The sequence below is a fragment of the Mytilus trossulus genome, chromosome 13, assembly GCF_036588685.1.
Source record: "Mytilus trossulus isolate FHL-02 chromosome 13, PNRI_Mtr1.1.1.hap1, whole genome shotgun sequence".
Lineage (NCBI taxonomy): Eukaryota > Metazoa > Mollusca > Bivalvia > Mytilida > Mytilidae > Mytilus > Mytilus trossulus.
In genome coordinates this window covers 28,599,246-28,618,638 of record NC_086385.1, presented here as the reverse complement: position 1 = coordinate 28,618,638, position 19,393 = coordinate 28,599,246, and the positions used below count along the sequence as shown (strand labels likewise).

Below are 19,393 nucleotides of genomic sequence, written 5' to 3'. Positions count from 1 at the left end.
CTTTAAAAAAAAAAGTGATGGTTAAATTTAGAGCTAAACCTAACCAGACTTGCTGATGAAAAGAGAAAACAACACTGAATGAAATGGGAGATCTAAAACTCTCCTTCAGAAAAAATAAAGAAAGAATCAATTCTTCTTTATGCTTTCTAAACTTGGAAATCTTTCTTTATTTTCACTTAGCTTCTACTGGGACACTGGCACCATACATGGTTGACGTTTTTGAGGACTATCTCTTTGTGAGTTTCTACCATAACAGTACAGTGATTAAAATTAAGAAATTCCGAACAAATCCTCATAGCCTTGAAGATGGGCAACCGTTATTCAAGACATTACTTTCTATAGGAGACATCCTGATTCTTCAACCGAGCAAACAGAAATTAAGTAAGTAAAGAATAATTTCCATTTAGCTCTGATTTTGGTGCCATACTTCCTTAAAAGTGGGTGTTATTGCATCTTTAGATTTCAAAATAGGGAGATCTGAAATGATTGTCAATGAGACAATGATTTAGCTACATGTATCCTCCAGTCTAAATAAGAGAAACAGTTTTGAGAGCCATGTTGTAGTGGTAGAGCATTGGATTACTAATTTACTTATAAGGTTCCTTGTTTTCGATCCAGGTTCCAGGGAGAAAACTTCAGGGACTGAATATAAGGCTTTTTCTTGACACCATTTGCAAGTATGGTCCTGAGAAATGATGATAGTCTATTAAGGAGGGGAAGATAAATGGCTAACTGGTGTAAAGAGATAGCAATATATCTTGCATGTAAAAGACACCCTTGTAGATTTAAAAAAAAAGAGGGGGCTAATGTTTTTTTTTTTAAACAATTTAAAACTTAATATACAAGTTCCCACTGATATCGTTCTAATTTTAATGCTAAATTAGAGTCTTGGCACCAATTTCACGGTTCACTGAACAAAGAAATTGATAGTGCAAGTGGGGCATCCTAGTACTACAGACACATTCTTGTTTAAATTGTGTTTATAAATCTTCTCAAAACTGTGATGAGATTATTGTTTTTGTTTCACCAGGTGTCACCACTGTCTGTTACAATAAGCCGTTCATTTAATCATTCTTTGAATTTTAATTTCAGTTGACAACCACTGTAGTATCACAGAGCTTCACTGTCCTTCAGCCATGTGTATCAATATGCCACAAGAAAGCACAAAGAAATACAAATGTGTGTGTCCAGATGGCGCTCGCTACATTGATGAGAAATGTGACTTTTCCACTTGTCTTCCTGGACACTGTTACAATGGCGGAACTTGCAATATTTCTAACACTGGACCAAAGTGCATGTAATTATATATTTTATTCTAGCATATAGTGACCGCTTTCATCAAATTGAAGATTATGTCACAGGAGGAAACTTACAACAAGACATAGATTGATATACTGTAAATTCAGAAATTATTGCGATGTTTTTATTATTGCGAAAAATGCGACAGAGCTATAATTGCAATAATTTAAACTCACATTTTGGAATTTTTTTAAAGTGAATTAAACAGGATTTTTCTCATTATCGCAAAAATTAAAATCACATTCAAGTCCAAAATGACAAAATCGCAATAATAAATGCACACCATAATTTCTGATTATACAGTTTATACAGTTTAAAAAAAATTAAATTATTTAGTAGATTATATATTAAGTAGATGTAAGAAGATGTGGTATGAGTGTTATTGAGACAACTCTTCAGTCTAGTCACAATTTGTAAAAGTAAACCATTATAGGTAAAAGTATTGCTTTATACAAAAAGCCTTGGCTCACTCCGAACAGCAAGCTATAAAAGGCCACCCAGAATGACTGTTGTAAAACCATTCAAACAGGAAAAACAACAGTTTCTATTTACATCAGGTGCAAACAAAAGCAGTAGATTTTAATGTTTTATTGGCGCAAACGTTCACCATACCATCGCACAATAGTGTAATATCACAACATATATAGAAAGACACACTATAATATAGAATGAAACGGCTCACTCACTCAAAAGAAATATTAACAAAAACAAGGGAGCATCAACTGAACGAATGAATTTTCTGAAAAATTACAAAAACTTCATGCATTAGGAAATAAGCTGTATTTAACCTTATTGCATGTTATCTATTAAAGCTGTCCACCAGGATATAATGGAACCAGGTGTAATAACTATATATGCAATAATTACTGTCAAAATGGAGGCCAGTGTATGATTCATGATGGAAAACCAATATGTAGATGTTCAGAGATGTTCACAGGGGCAACTTGCAGTGAACATATGAATCCATCCCTTTGCAAGGGTTTGTGTGAAAATGGAGGCACATGTATAATAATGAATGGCCGGAGAACATGTAAATGTCAAAAGGGATTTACAGGTAATTATATATAGGACATTATACTGTTAATTCAGAAATTATTGCGAAGTTTTTATTATTGTGAAAAATGCGACAGGGTTATTATCACAACAATTTAAACGCATATTTTGAAAAAAATTATGATTTAATCAGGATTTTTTTTTTTGATGTTGGAAAAATTAAAATCAAATTATAGTATAGTCATAAAATCCTGATAATAAATGCATGCAATAATTTCTGAATTGACAGTATATTGATGTATTGATTTATTTAACTACTTAGTCCACTTGGCCACTGAGGCCCCTTAAAATTGATGAGAAAAACGGGAATTGTATACTGTGGATTCATTATTATTCATTGGAAACGATTTTTTTGTGGATTTTTTTTTGGGTACTGGTGAACCACAAATTAGATGGTCACCAATTTAATTTCTTGTTCTACTGATTTTTGGACTCCAAAATTATGGTGTTTTCTTACTTTAAGAAGGTCTAGGCCAAAATCTGGTGAATGAACACGAAGCAAAATATTTGTTTCCCTTATAAATTTATTGACCTCGGCAATCTGACATTCTAACAGTCTATCCTGCACACGAAACTGCTCTGGTTCAGGATGTTGTTGGAACAAATTCCACAAATAAATTGAGTAATACGGAAGCTCGAGAAAAACAACTTTAATTGTCGGATAATCGGAAAGGAACTTATAAATGTGTTTGTATGTTTCACATATGTAATTTACTCTCTCGTTATTACTCGATCGTAATTTAATAAATTTTCCAGTTTTTTCTGTCAGGTCACAAATGCCTAGCCAAATGTAAATTGTAAAATGTTGTGAAGAAAGTTCCTGAATTTTAGATTCTAAGTTGTCTTTTAGCCAAGTAAACTGAGTTTCAGTGTCCGCACCACTTTTCCACCACCAAAATATTTTATTATCAGGATGCGATGACCAGTCAATAGTGTTGGCTAAATATTTGGCCTTACTATCAGACAATATTACAGGTATTGTGCGCAAAAGAGGCGCTTGGTGAAGTCTCTGCTCTAAATTACGCACTTGTTTACTCACACGGGCAAGACTCATTTATAATGGCGAATTGATGTGAAAAATAAAATGTCTGGATATGTTGAAAAAAAAAAACTGTGTTATAAATGAATATATATTTGTATAATGCTATAGTCACTGGTCAAAATGCTCTCATAATTTATCCATATTGACGAATTAACCACGTGTGTCGTCCTCGTGTATGGGGTCTACTTGTATTATCAACGGGAGTCACATTTTCAAAAATAATTAAAATGTCTTTTAAAAACAGCAAATATTCTCAAAAAATTGTTAAAAGTCTCCTAATAATCTTTTTAGGGTCACTCCACCATGTAACGATATCGCCTCGTCTTAATAATATTAGTGTTGGGGTTGCGACTAGCTCATGAACAAAAACACATCTTACGTTAACGACATTTAATAAAAGAGAGAGAGTAAAACAAAAAGGCGTTTCCGGACATCACTTGTACAATTCCGTAAAACATATAAAACTGAATTACACATATATAAAACATATATATATCTAAATATATAACAGAGCGAGCGATTTGAAAATTTTAATAAAAAAATATTTATTTTGCAAATTCTTGAGGCGAAGCTTGAAAAGTAAAGGCGAGCGATTATAATTTTTTTTTGTAAACATAAAATAGTAGGTTTCGACAATATTAAAACTTGATTTATCACTCTTGTACTTTGTTATTTCTTTAATGTCTGAAGTATTTTTCCCTGTTCACCAAGAAATAATTAAATCTGGTCTATATATGTGTGACTGACAATGAGACAATTCTCCATCTAAGTCATATTCAGTTTGGGGGCAACCCCTTAATGTTATAAATATCCCTTTTTCATGTTTTATGAGTGATCAATATAAGTTATAATATATTTGTTTGTACAAAAGGGCTCATATTTTCTCAAAGAACTATACATCTATCGTATAAAATGGTCAAAACATGTCCAAGAATTTTGTAATATTCCTTGACTTTAACAATGTTAACACATTTATTTTAACATAAATTCCGCGAGGTGAACCAACGCCTGTGAAATCGTTTTGGTAGAGTCCCTGAAGTGGATACCTTGGTATGCCGGGTTGTCAAATCATGCAAATGAATGCAATCCTTAAATAATAATTAAAATTGACAACAACACTTCAAAAGATCTGCAATTTTATTATCTATGTCTACATGTTTCGCCTGCAAGGCAGGCTTCATCAGGACAATTTTTATACAGAAATTGAGCCCCTGAAGTACTCAAAAGTGGTGCATTGAATTTGACGTCGTCATGGTGAGAGAAACAATGAAAAGTGAAAGTAGCAATACAGAGTTATAAATAGATAAGATAAATATAGAAAATTAAAGTTTGTATACAATGTAACTTGAGTTCGTTTTACTATTATATGATACATGAAATTGTTCTAAAGGCTTGGCATCTAATAGGACGAACTTCCCATGGTTCCTACCACTTCGCAAGGCTTCTCTTCCAACCTGGCCATAGTTGGAGGTTACTACTTCCCGGCGCGTCAGCAACAATAGGAAGATTATGATCGCCGCTGTGGATAATAAAATTGTCAAAAACTGTTCCTTTGTTAATTATTTGGTGACTATACAATTTATGGATCGTCTGCAGTAGTTGGTCTGTATAATGGCATAGTTGTGAATTCCTAGTTCATTTTAGATCGGCGCCCGTGGTACGTTTCTTCTGCAATCATTTATATCTGCTATCATTTATAGATGTATAGGTGGTATCGGACATCTTGGTCATCTTGATTCAGTTGTTATTTCGTTGTAAGTATGGAATATTCCTTGGTCCATGTATATGCTGGTGGCCTGTAGATCGGCGCTGTTAGCTTGGCGGTTCCTTTCGGATGCAGGGGTTCACGATTAAATAATAAATTAAATTCCGCGAGGTGAACCAACGCCTGTGAAATCGTTTTGGTAGAGTCCCTGAAGTGGATACCTTAGTATGCCGGGTTGTCAAATCATGCAAATGAATGCAATCCTTAAATAATAATTAAAATTGACAACAACACTTCAAAAGATCTGCAATTTTATTATCTATGTCTACATGTTTCGCCTGCAAGGCAGGCTTCATCAGGACAATTTTGACCATGACGTTTCACCATGACGACGTCAAATTCAATGCACCACTTTTGAGTACTTCAGGGGCTCAATTTCTGTATAAAAATTGTCCTGATGAAGCCTGCCTTGCAGGCGAAACATGTAGACATAGATAATAAAATTGCAGATCTTTTGAAGTGTTGTTGTCAATTTTAATTATTATTTATTTTAACAGTTTAATATTATTAAAAATAAGTGGACCCCTTTTTTAGAAAAAAGTTGTTTAAAATATGATGTAACTCTCCTCTTTTTGAGTACAAAATTCTAAGTTTCAAAGATTTTGAATAGAAGTTCTAACTATACAAATCCTTGGTATTTCTAATTTCTTTTCTACATCAGTAAAATGACCCCTTGTCTGAGGGAAGATTGTTCTTAACCTGATAATAACCAACACAGGTAAAAGTACGACCTTTTACATGGGGCATTGATACAGACCAAACAACAAGCTATACAGGGACCCAAAATTATTAGCGTACACAATTCAAACAGGAAAACCAACGATCTAATTTATATATATATCCAAACAGGAAAATACCAATGAACAACATCAATAAACGATAGCTGCTGAACGATAGGCCCCTGAATCAATCAGGACAGGTGCATAAACATGCAGCGTATATGGATAGTTTTGTTTCGCCAGCATACAATATAATTGCCGTTGAAAGCAAATCCTTCAGAAGTTCTGTACTTTATTCTAACAACGAATATTTTAATAGGGAATATAAGAAACCAATTTTTTGTTCTTTACCGGTATATATTTCCGCTTTTATTAATTTATATCGGAGCACTCCTTCTTTGGATAAATAGGTTTCATGCTGAAACAAATATTCTCACAGATATTTAAGAAGTGTGGTGGTGTGCTTTTATGTTCAAAACCGTTATATACAGGCTAGACTGTGATTTTAAAAACAAATGTTGATATATTTTTATAATATTTACAAAAAAAACGGTGCGAGAAATGGACATGATTACTTTTCCGGATGCGGGAAGCGGGAATATAAAAAAAAATTAAAAAAATCTTGTTTTTAGAAATATAGATGAGGGCGGGTCCGTCGAACAAGGAATCAAATTGGTGTGGCCTAAATTACAATTTTTTCTATAAGGTTGTATGCAGACTTTGGCAAAATCTTTTGCTTAATCGACAAAAAATAATACCCATGAATATAAATGAATCCACAGTACTTTCAATTCAGAAATTGTAGAGATTTTTTTATGATTTAAAAAAAGCAACCAGTATGATATACATGAATATTATAGTTAACTTTTCTTTTATTTCTTAGGTACAAGATGTGAACAATGCACCTCTCTCATGTGTTATAATGGTGGAACTTGTCGCCATAGCGACAGTAATTCCCTGCAGCAAACTTGTGTCAATGGAGACTGCTATATTCCAAGTGCAGTTTACTGTGTTTGTCAAAATGGTTATGATCCAGCCTCACAATGCTCGACTGCATCTTGTAAGAACTATACTTGTTCAGTAAATCAAGTCTGTAAGCTAGACAAAGAGGGCCTTCCACAGTGTGTTTGTAAAGAGGGTTACACTGGGGACAAGTGTGATCCACCTGTTGTTGAATCTCATTGTAAAAAAGGATGTAAAAATGGTGGTAAGTTTATTTGGATTGTCTCCCTTAATGACTTTTAAAAAGGGAGATAATTTATTCATTGAATTCTTATGAAATAATCTAAATATTGTCTTTCTAAATTTCTACATGATAGGGATCACAAGTTTTTATGTGAAAGGGCAGTTTTAATCTAAAAAGTTAAACAATAAAAATACTGAACTCTGAGGAAAATCCAAAAAGGAAAGTTCTTAGTAAAATGGCAAAATCAATAATAAACGAAATGACTTTGTACAGGTATTTTCTTATGTAGAAAATAATTTTATATCTTTCTAAACCTTATCACTTGTATGTTCTTTATAAGACTGATCATTAAAATGATCAGACATCTCTAGTCTTTCAGCGGATTTTCAAACTTATACACTGTGGTAAATTAAGAAATATTCAGACACATTACTTGCAGTCAATTATATAATTAAGACCTGTTTAGTCTCTTTTAACACTATTCCCAATGATAGGGATGAATGTTACTTTAGCTGCAATTTTTTTGTTAAATTTTTTCATTCACTTATAATGTATCCTCTAAAATAGAAAAAAATATAAATAAATTTTGTTGAAAAATTACAATTTTTAAAGAAATATAAACCCCAATCTCTATTTGTGTAAGGAATAAACAGATATTAAAAAAGGAATATGAATTGAAAAAGGCATATAGGACAACATTTCTAAATTTTAATTATAAATCAATCGATCCATGTTCTCAAATTTGATTAAAATATTGGCATTATAATTTGAATTAGTAAATTAAAAATATATTCCATGAAACTTGATTGATTAATTATGTAATGATATTTCTTTTTAGGCACTTGTAAACTGAAGGCCAACTCAATTGATTATGCATGTTCATGTCCCCCCCATTATGGAGGAACTTATTGTCAGACTGCAGAGAATAAATGTGCTGGCCACTGCTTAAACAATGGAACATGTCAACTAGGTAATGTATAGTCATTTGTTGAGCAACCTCATAAGTTCACCTGGATGTAGAAATGACACTGGTTTTTCTCTTTTTGAAACATCATGAGCAGCAAAAAAAACTGGAACAAAATACAGTGATCCAACTTATTTTCTCAGATACTTTATTTTGCATTAAGTCCTTACTTACCAATTTCACAGGGATTTAAATTCACACTCTTCAAATTTAGTTGAAATATATTGCAGGCTTAATTTTTAAACTGCTAAATCTACAGAGGCATGAAGCTGACTTTCATGAAAATTGAAGTTAGAATACATGGCTAGTAGAGATGATTATTACATCCCTGACAGAATTTTAACAAGCCTAGGCTGGTAGGCTTGTGGTTAAACCCAATGTTATATTGTATGGTTCCAATTGATGGTAAACTCAACTTGTATGAAACTGTTAGAGCTAATTTCCTGATGCATGTAGAGTAAGATTTTGCTTGCTTGCTTTTTTTTTTATATTGTACAATTGTATTCGTGATGCATCCAATCAAATTTAAATATCATATACATTGATATACAAAGGTTTAACTATGCATATCTAAATTGTTTGAAGATGTCAATGGTAATTACAATGCTTAAGCAAAAATTTAGACATACAAATGGAGGACGCCAACAAAAGTCTTACTCTACGAGCATTTGGAAATAAGCTATAAATGTATGTATAATACATAGTTCTGATTGTGAGACATTTAATAAACTTTTGATTTTTTTCCAGTGAATGATAGCCCTAAATGCACTTGTAATGAGTACTTCACAGGATCAAAGTGTGAAACTTGCCTCTGTCTGAATAAAGGGATCTGTAAATCCGATCAGAACAAGTTCTACTGCTCGTAAGTCTTTAATATTAGATCTTATTAAATTTGGCTAAATTTTATAGAAGTTCATTATGAAATCATGTCACAATTCTTTAAAAATCGTAATAATAATGATGTTTGAATTATTTGAGCAATCATCAATAAGCATTTAACATTTGTCTTTCCATGTGGTGAATCTGCATATTTCAGAAAAATTTATTTCCATAATTTACACAGTATGCAACTATATTACATTCACTTATCTTTTTCTCTCTTTCAGTTGCCCAGGCAATTACAGTGGTAAACTTTGCAATGCATCTGCTTGTGGAGATTATTGTTTCAATGATGGTCAATGTACAAAGTGTTCCAAAGATAGTTCTACAGGGAGATACAAATGTTCAGCTTGTAGGTAAGTCTGCCTCATTATGAGATTGGCATACCTGTCAACTCACCCGTTTTTTGCGGGTGACACCCGTTATTTTCACCTCTCACCCGGGAGTTTTTCTTTACCCGGCGGGTCCCGGGAATTTCTAACATTACCCGTTTCACCCGGATTTCTGACCGGAATTGTTTCTGGTATTTAGAAGTAATACGACCTTCGGTTTTATCGGTCTTTTTCATTGTAACCAAAAGTCAAAATGTAGGACTTGTTTACCTGAGCTACGTAACGATATTTTCAACAAGCTACAAGATGAGTTCAGTGACTATCAGTTGACCCCATTAGATGATCTTCCACTTTGCACTTCCCCTGAAACTGACATTGGTACATTTTGGGGAGAAATGTCCAAGTTGCATGACATTTTTCTTAACAAGCCAAGATTTTTTGTTTTGTCAAAACTTGCTAAAACATTACTGGTTTTGCCAAACAGCAATGCAGACAGTGAGAGGGCATTTTCTTTAGTAAAGAAAATAGCTACAGAGTTAAGGGCTGATCTTAATAAGGATACACTGTGTGCTCTTCTTTCTTGTAAAATGAATACACATTTGCATTGCTATGAACTGAAACCAAGTGCAGTTCTTTTAAAGAATGCCAAGTCTGCTACTATGGAATATAACAATAGTCTGAAATAAACTTGTATACATGTTCTAACTGTTTAATATACATATTGACTATATAAATTATATGTAAACATATTTTTGTTCTTCAATTGAGCCCGCAAAATGTTGTACGCGTTATGACCTGAGATTTTTTTTCTCAATGCAGGTCATGCAGGTCATGACCTGACTTTTTATTTTCAGAGGTTGACAGGTATGGATTGGAATCAATGATATTTTAACAATAAAATTAGTTCAAACTAAGTTTACTGACCATTGCATGATTATGGTCCCAACAGTTTATGTTACATTATTATTTGGTATAAATAGTATAGATATATTACATTCAGTTCTCTAATTTTCGTGCTATTTTCACATTTCCTGACCGATGTGAGAAAAATATTTCTCCTCACTAGTGAAAAATCTGTTCTCAGCAAATGATTAGTTGAAATTTCAATTGTGACGTCTAAATGTTTTTGTTTTTTTTTAATTTGCCTATTGTGACGCCATGAAAAAAGGCAGCAATGCCTGATGATGTCGCATATAAAGAACACAAGTTTCTGAAATTCTTTGATAAAGAAGGATAAAAATCCTTAGAGAAACAGATTCCGACACTATAACTCGTGTATTACGATATTTCTCGACTCTCGACAGTTAAATTTTAGTTATTTAAAGTGCTCAGCAAGCCTAATAAAATTTAACTGTCTTGAGTGGAAATATTGTAATACACTTGTTGCAGTGTAGGAATCTATATTTCCATTTCTTGTTGAACCTACAACAATTTGATGCAAAAGAAAGACATATAGATTCCAACACTGAAACAAGTGTGTTACAAAATTTCTCCTCTCTAGACATTTAAATTTAATATTTTAAGCACTAGGCCAACTGAGCTTTTTAAATGTTTATATTCATGGATTTTGTTTCTCTGATGATTTTAATCCTTCCTTTTCAAAAATTTTGTTTTTAGATTTATATAAGTCAGCTTTACTGTGTGATGAGTTTTCATTTACACTCAAGAACTTCCTGTTTACTGAACAATTCACTTGACATCTAAGCAGTTTAAAATTTTCGTCACATGTATAAATTGACCTAATGTTTAATAAAGTTTAATCCTCTTTTCAGTTGTACAAATGGATTTGGAGGGGAGCGATGTGAAACTCATGCTTCTGCACACAGCCAAGCACAGTCAAGTGATATGAAACAGATGATTACCATTGTAGTACCTGTGGTCATTGGTGTTGTATTAATCTTGGTCATCTTACTGATTGTCATATTATACAGGAGAAGAAGGTAAAATGAAGATTTTGTGAAAAAAAGTAATATCACAAAAATACTGAACTCTGAAGAAAATTCCAAACAGAAAGACCCTAATTAGATTTCAAAGCTAAAAGCTCAAACTTATGAAACAAGATGAATAAATGGATAACAACTGTCATATTCCTGATTTGGTACAGGCATTTTCTTATGTCTAAAACGGTGAAGCTAGCAAAACCTCTCACTTGCACTACAGTCACATCAAATCCCATTATATTGACAATGATGTGTGAACATAACAAACGGACATGATAGGTAAAAATGTCACAAATAGGGGTATAACAGCAACACAAACCTCACCAAAAACTGGATTTGTTTTGTTTTTTAAAATTTATTCAGACTGTTCCATATAAACGTACAAATCAAACATACCTAGATCTGAATATTTTAAAAAAGTTACTAGTACTGTAAACCAGGTTATACATGTCTATGATACTTTATTTCTTGTTTACTGTGGATTCATTTATTTTCGTGCATATTTGTGGATATGTAAATTCGTTGTTTTGGCAAATTCTGCATACATTTCTTTCGAAAACCTGTATTTTGTTAAACATTTAAATTTGTGGTTCCTCTTTCCCCACGAAATTCACGAAAATTGGTATCCAACGAATATTAATAAATCCACAGTAGTTACAAACTCACTTCACAGCAATTTTGATTCAGGATTTTCATATTTACTTGATATAGTTTAATAAAAAAGGATTAAATTTTACTTTTTTCATCATTGAAATATACATGTAGTATGAAAAATCCTTTATCCCTCTAAAAGATTAAATGCAATGACTTAAACATTGTGTGGTGTTGCCTGCCTTGATTGAATTTGTTGCAATTTGAAATATCTACAAGTTTTAAACTTCTAATGATAAGTTTTCTACCTTTCCCAAACACTATCCCTGGCCCTTAAACCTAACCTAAATCATTACCTTAACTGAACAATAATCCTATAGTAAATTACCGGATGTATTTTTTTCTTTCCATCAGTTTTAGCATGAAAAATACTTAATTTTGTGATAGTTATCACAAATCTACCAGGTAGTACATAGATTTATTATCAACAAAAAGTTAACATACTACATTTTTTTACCAGGGACCAGTTCAAGCATCAAAGAATGCACAATTCTAACATGGAGATCAACAATCCAATCTATAGACAACCAGTAGATGGTGAAATAGAAGGACAGGGATCAGAAATTGAACCATTAGATATGGAGGGTGTAGATCATGTAAGTTGCTACTGTTCTAATAATTTTTATTTTTTTTATTCAAATTTTTAATTTTCGATTTTTGCTTGTTAATAAGAGTTGTGTTTGTTCTGATTGGTATGAAAAGTTATTATTAAAACATGGGTAAAAAAAAAGGCTGACAAGTTAAAATCCAGGACATTTACCTAATGATTAGCCAAGGTTAGAAGAAATGAGTGGAGCACATTTGAAAATAAATGAAATCTTATTTTTGATTTTAATGTTTCTTTAACAGAGAGGAGAAAGATACAAAACTCAGAAGTAAAAAATAATCTGACAACGTCATGGCTAAAAATTTTGAAAACACAGACAAACAATAGTACACAAAACACAACATAGACAACTAAAAAGAAAGCAACAGGAACTCCACCCAATATTTGTTATTTATTTTAAGATACTGTGTATGATAGTTAAAACAAATAAGTAGATGTATTGTTTGTGCCAAAGAGACAAGTCACATTGTATTTAAAGTTAACAATTATAGGTCAGGTACATGAAACAAACCTTTTTATTTCTTTATTGCATATTGTCATTATTAGGGCTATTCCATTAAAATATATGTAGGAGGTAGGAAGGACATTTCAAAATATCCCTGCAACTAAGAACCAATTTTTTTTAGATAATTCTGCAGAATGTTAATAGACACATACTGAAAAAAGACTCATGACCAACATTCAATAATGAAACTTCCCTTCCTTCCCTCCCACATACATTTTTATGGAATAGACCTTAGGAAAATATGCAGTGACTCATTGAGATTAACAATTCAAAATATATAATTGTATTCTATTTTGTTTTTTTCTACAGAATACAAACTTTGCTAATCCAATGTATGCAAGACTTTATACTACAGACAGTACACAGGTGCTTTTACCAAAAGATAGTGACAGTGAAGAGGCTTTAGATAAAAATGGAGATCTGAACTTTTATGGGTCAAAGGGTAATCCCAAAAAGTCAAATTTTTGATAGTTGCCATTATCATGATTATGATTGACCATTTTAGAATCTAAAGGACTATGGGTAGTTTTCATTGTAAGTACCCAAAATGGAAAAATTGTTCAAAACGTTTTCAACCAATCACAACGCTTAGGTGTACACTTTTTAAAATATTTCGCAGAATGCATTTGATTCTGCAATGGTGAATTGTGTGTACAGATGTAGTTCTTCCATATCATTGCTCAGTTGTTGAATCTTTAAATTGTATTACTTTATTATTTCCCCTTGATTAAGTATGAACTAAGTAAATACATAATTCAAGAATGTAAGAAAAGGTCAAAATTTGGTAGAATTGGCTGAAATCTAGTTGCTTAGCAATTTAATAATAATAATTCATACACAGATATTTAATTAACAAATTCATGTACATGTGAAGTTCTATTCTTGTTAAAGAATAACTTTATAAAAAAATACACAATTGTCATTAAAATATCTGTTCAATGAACTAAAGGGGATAATTTGATTCAAACATTTATTTGCCTTACATGTTTTTTTCGTAAAGAATGAAAGCAAAATTTATTTGCCTGTACTCAAAATTACTTTTATTGAATTCTATGACTTAAAGAGTTAAATTTATGAATCATTCATTAAAATTCTTGACATTGCTAACAGTAATTATCAAAGCCTTTTGTAGAATTTTAAAGAACTGGGTCAGTTAATTTAAATAAATATCATATCCTTTTTTGGCATTGATAAAAATAAAGGATTTATTTTAAGAATGAAACATACTTTTATCTCTGATACCATTGTAAATAAAGTCATCAGATTGCTTGAGAGAAACTTGCAGCCATCAAGCAAACACCATTTAGGGTGGGTGCATCTTTGTGTTTGTGTGTGAAATAAATGACCTTCAGATATCAAGAGCTTTATACATGATGAATTTGATTGGTTAGTGTAAATGTGGTACCTAAAATGATTAGATGCTAATTCAGAATATTTGTTGATAATTTTTTTTATTATAAAGCATGTAAACACTGCAATATAAATATATCTGTGTTTAATAATTTTCTGTATTTTTGAGGAATACATTGTAGACTTTTATTGCTGTTTTATATATACTTTTCCGTCAAAAAAAATTACAGTTTTTACCCAATATTAAGTGAAATTTTCATATTTTCACTTGAAAAAATCTTTTTTAGTGCTTAACTTGTGTATTTTCTTACAGTGTTGGGAAGGCAGTTTTGTATAACATATCATTATAATTAAAACGTCCAAGTTTAATCAGTTATCCTTTTTAAAAAGGAAATTGATCTATATACAGTGTACATTCATTCATTAATACATAATTACAAACTTATATATATATTCATATCTTTGACATTAAATGTCTGAAGATTAGTTGCATTGTAAACTCTATTGTGCAGAATTTACGATCTACAGGGTTTTACATCGGCCATTGTTTTGTTTTTATGTGTGAGAGTAGTAAGTGTATAATTGTGAGTATAACTGCTGACCAATAAGATCTGGTGCTTAACTTTGACCTCTGACCTTCAAGGGCAAGGTCATTTCATTGTAATTATAGCTATTTTTGAGGATTTGTGAATAATGAAATGAATTGTTATTATTTGATGTATTTCCGTTTATATTTTATTTATACATGTTTGTGCTTTCATTTTACATAAATATAATTTTTCATTTTGGTACTGTTATATAAATTGTATTTTTTATACTTAGTTTTTAGAAAATTCTAGTGTATTTATATGTTTTATGTGTATTTTTTATACTGAGCTTTCAGAAAATCTAGTATAAAATCAAAAGCAATTATTGTATATATTGATACGAATAATTTCCACCTATCTTATTAAAAGGGTTTTCACGTAGCAAGGTTTTTTACAGTAATCAATATGCTTCATAAGAAATGTATATCTGCTTGGTGTCACACTATCTTATCTATTAAATACAGAACTAAAGCATATAAGAGGTACATCAACTTCTCCTTTTAAGTACTGTTTTGCTCGTTTGTATCTCATCGTACTATCTATTGTATACTGGACAAAGGCCCACTACAGGTATGTTTTTAAATATTTGTTGATGATAACCAAGTTCTCTAATTCAAATTGGAACATATTGCCAAAAGTTTAAGTAAGTTTCCTTAAGCAATTTATTTTATCCATTCTGGAGTGTTTAGTAGTGTCATTAGTTCAGCTGTTTTAAATTCTACTCTGATAAAATAGGTTTGTCTTCATGATTGAAGGTGCAATCTTTAATCAAAAGTTGAACCATTGACGTTGAATTTCATACAATCTTCTTGTTTCCATTAGGAATCTTTAAAGGAATACATTTTATGCCCCACTAAGGGCAATAATTTTTTTTTTCTGGCCCACTTCAGTTTAAAGATTTTGGTCAAGTTTTTAATCAAGGTAGTTTTGATGAAGTTGAAGTCCAATCAGCTTGAAACTTAGAACATGTCTTCCCTATGATATGATTTTTATAGTAATTTGAATGCTAAATACGAGTTTTGACCCCAATATCTTGGTTCACCAAAAATAAAAAAATGCTAAGTATGGTTGGGGCATCTTTGTACTATGAACATGTTCTTGTTTGGGTTTTGATGGGTATTCAATTGAAAATTTAAGCAGTTAATAGGTTGATCTGGTGAAATATAATCTGATATAGACAGAAAACTCTCAAACTTTTCATTCGTTATACTGTGGATTCATTTTTTTTTGTGGGTACAAATTTTCGTGGATTAAGGAAAATTTGCGTTTTCTTGGATATCTAATTTCATTGCTATAGCAAAGTCTGCAATGAAGACTTTAGGACATTTCTAATTTGTTTAAGGAGGTAGACCTAGGTTAAGGGAAATAACTCTTAAAATCATCAGTACGTTTATGTCAACCATTTTCATAAATATATTTTAAGCTTCTAGTTTATTTCCAATCTGTTTCAGGTAAATGCTTAAAAGACATTGATGATACTTATTTAAAGAGTTATCTACCTGAACCAAGGTCTCCCCCCTTTAAATTCATGGTTCAACTTCACCCAAGTAATCCAAGAAAATTTGTATCCAATGAATAATAATGAATCAACAGTACTATAAATATTTTTTATGATAAGACATTTATGTGTTGTGATATAAAGGTTGTGCTTTGTTTTAACATTCCAGTAATTTTAGTTGTATTATGTGATATTGTTGTATATCATTGTACAAAGATATGTTGTTGTTAATGTGTTTATTACAGCTGATTTCCTTATGCTTGCAAAGTAAAAGTTTAGTTGGCTTGCTTGCTTGTGTGTATAATTGTTTATACAAGCTTTGTAAATAAGATTGACATCTTTAAATCAATATATATAGGCATAGTTTAACCAGTATATATTATATTTGAATTTAATTGGATGTTATCCTAATGATTTTACAATATACAAACAAAACAAGTAAGCTAACCAAAGTTTTGTTTTACATGCATTAGGAAATTAGCTGTAAACAAATCCCTCCGTTATTCTACTTTATTAACAATTTGCTATAGTTCAGGTTTTTTTTCTGCAAACACTTTCATCTTTTACAAAATATTTTGATCAACCAAAGATCCAAACATTTCATATACATGTTGTTGAGTTTCTTTTTTAAACTTATTTAATCAACCCAAATTTCAGTTCAAACATTTGCTTTAATTAAGTTTTTTTCTGCAAACTTTTTCATCTTTTTCAAACTGTTTTAGTCAATCCAAATTTCAAACATTTACTATAGTTAAGTTTTTTTGCATTTTCATGGTTTTTTTTGCATTTTTATCACTGACAAACTGTTTTAAAGCTATTCCAAGTTTCAAACTTGAATTATATTATATATGCTTTTTGTAAATTTTGGTATTTGGTTGAATATATTAGGTGTAAGACTATTAAGCTTTACCTTTTTATTTTCTATTGCTTGTCTACGGCAAACTGTGATGAATAATTATGAAATGCCAAATCTTAAAAATCAAAAGCATTATATTTTATACCAGTTGTATGAAAATTGTTGTTTGTAATTTTTTTTTGTATAAAAATGGGTTTATGAAGCAGAATATTTTCAACTTTATCTAGATTTTAGATTAAGAATAATATATTTTGGCACAAGTGAACAGATTAGTTTAAAAAAATGGCCAAAAAAAGCCATCATTTACAATTTTATTTTATTCTGGTGATAAATGACATTCAACTCTGTAAGGAAATGTCAAAAATTATTTTAAATAATTATGTATTAAAGATGAGAATTATTTTGTTTCATCAACACATTTTACATACCAGAGCATTGATTAAGTTCTTTTATAGTGTCATTACAAAAGAAAATTGATCTTCCATAGAGTAGAAGGTATGATATCATTATTGATAGTTTTAAACGTTTAAAGTTCATTAATCAGTTTTTGAAAGGAGTAGGTCTGGTAAGGACCGATTTTGGCCTCAAATTTTAGGTTCATCTAACGAACGATTTTGACCACATTTTATTTGATTCTATTAGTTTATGTTAAAGATTTTAACTGATTTTGCCATTAAAAACGATCTGATTCAAGCTCAAATATGAAAAATCTACAAAATATGCCAAAAAATGTCACTTTTCAGATGGTTTTTGTCAAAATTGAAAGTGGCCGCATCCATGTTCATCCTCAACCTTTATATATGTTATGTATTATCAACAAATACAACTTACATTTTAATATTAAGGATGAACACAAATGCGGCCACTTTCATTTTACATGAAAACCGTCTAAAATTTAACTAAAATGCTAAAATTGTGAATATTTCTGTGATTTAGCATGACTTAATGGTGCTAGTACTCGATATATGTGCACTGTATTGTCAACATCAGTCCATTTTTATGTAGCAGAAGCATACTACTGTCCAATAAATAACTAAAAGTTTACTGTTGAACAATTTTCTAAAACTGCTATATTTTGGGGCCAAAAAGGTGTCTTACCAGACCTACTCCTTTATGGCTTTTTAACCTCACTGTTAAAAAACTTGCAACTGTATGTCAGTGAATTAGTAAAAAAAAACACGTTTAAATGTCCCTCTGTTAGAAGACAGGTTTGATATGATAAGCACATTTACTGCAAAATACTGAATAGATAGTACAAATTTTCTAATAACACATAATTGTCAAAGTAAATTTTTGAGGGTAATTGTATACCTAAAAATTTTGATAATTGTTGCCGCAAATATAATCTGTAATGTTTTCAGAATTTGTCACAACAATTAACAGGTCTGCCAAAAGTTGCGGAAACGTACCATTTTGTTCACTTCTATGTAATATGATACTTAAGTGAAGATCTATTCAAATTTTTCTTTTTTCTACACACACATTGTCATAGTATATTATTGAGTGTTAACCTAGTGTGTTTTAAGAAAAATTATGGATGCCTTATTTTAAGATTTTAAGTATACTGAATAGTTCATAACTTTTGACCAATTTTTTTTGTAAGAATTTTTGTGAAATGGATCACTGTTTCCCAGGTCTTAGTGAAAGCAATTTTTTTTAAATGCATGTTTCAAAAGGTAGGGTCTTATCAAGGAACTAGAGTGTCCTGATAGGGTAGGAGTTCTTTCAATATAAGATATCAGCACATCATTTTCCATTCCGTCTCAAGACATATTGTATATTTATCATAGCTACTAAGAGACAAAAATAAAGTCATTATATATATTAATGTGTTTGAAGTTTGTTATTGGTTATTATTTAACAATATAAAAGAGGTAAAATAACCAAAATACCGAACTCCTAGGAAAATTCTAAACAGAAAGTCTGTAATAAAATGTCAAAATCCAAAGCCCAAACACATTAAGGTTTACTCCTGGTTTGCCCACTTTTAATTCTACCAATTATCTATTAGTAAAGAAAACAAAAAAGACAAAAGGTTTAACGAGCATACAAAAGTATAGTCTGTTCCAACTTAGGTATATAGTTTGTAAGTGTTTTCCATATATTCAGGTTTTTTTCAGTGTATAGAAAAATTATTAAAAAAATCAAATATTTTTTCTC

The 19,393-nt window shown here is 30.9% G+C and overlaps 1 protein-coding gene across 1 annotated transcript in view; it reads left to right on the top strand.

The window, feature by feature from the left end:
- The window catches only part of LOC134694754 (prolow-density lipoprotein receptor-related protein 1-like), a 51,350-nt gene extending 32,293 nt beyond the window's left edge, over positions 1-19,057 (top strand). The window contains exons 19-28 of the mRNA XM_063555807.1: positions 181-381; positions 1,093-1,297; positions 2,112-2,353; positions 6,762-7,085; positions 7,903-8,034; positions 8,776-8,890; positions 9,135-9,263; positions 11,012-11,179; positions 12,291-12,426; positions 13,252-19,057. Coding sequence (XP_063411877.1) covers positions 181-381; positions 1,093-1,297; positions 2,112-2,353; positions 6,762-7,085; positions 7,903-8,034; positions 8,776-8,890; positions 9,135-9,263; positions 11,012-11,179; positions 12,291-12,426; positions 13,252-13,410 — 1,811 coding nt within the window. The 3' untranslated portion in view covers positions 13,411-19,057. The remainder of the gene's footprint in view (positions 1-180; positions 382-1,092; positions 1,298-2,111; positions 2,354-6,761; positions 7,086-7,902; positions 8,035-8,775; positions 8,891-9,134; positions 9,264-11,011; positions 11,180-12,290; positions 12,427-13,251) is intronic.
- Positions 19,058-19,393: the final 336 nt, after the last annotated feature.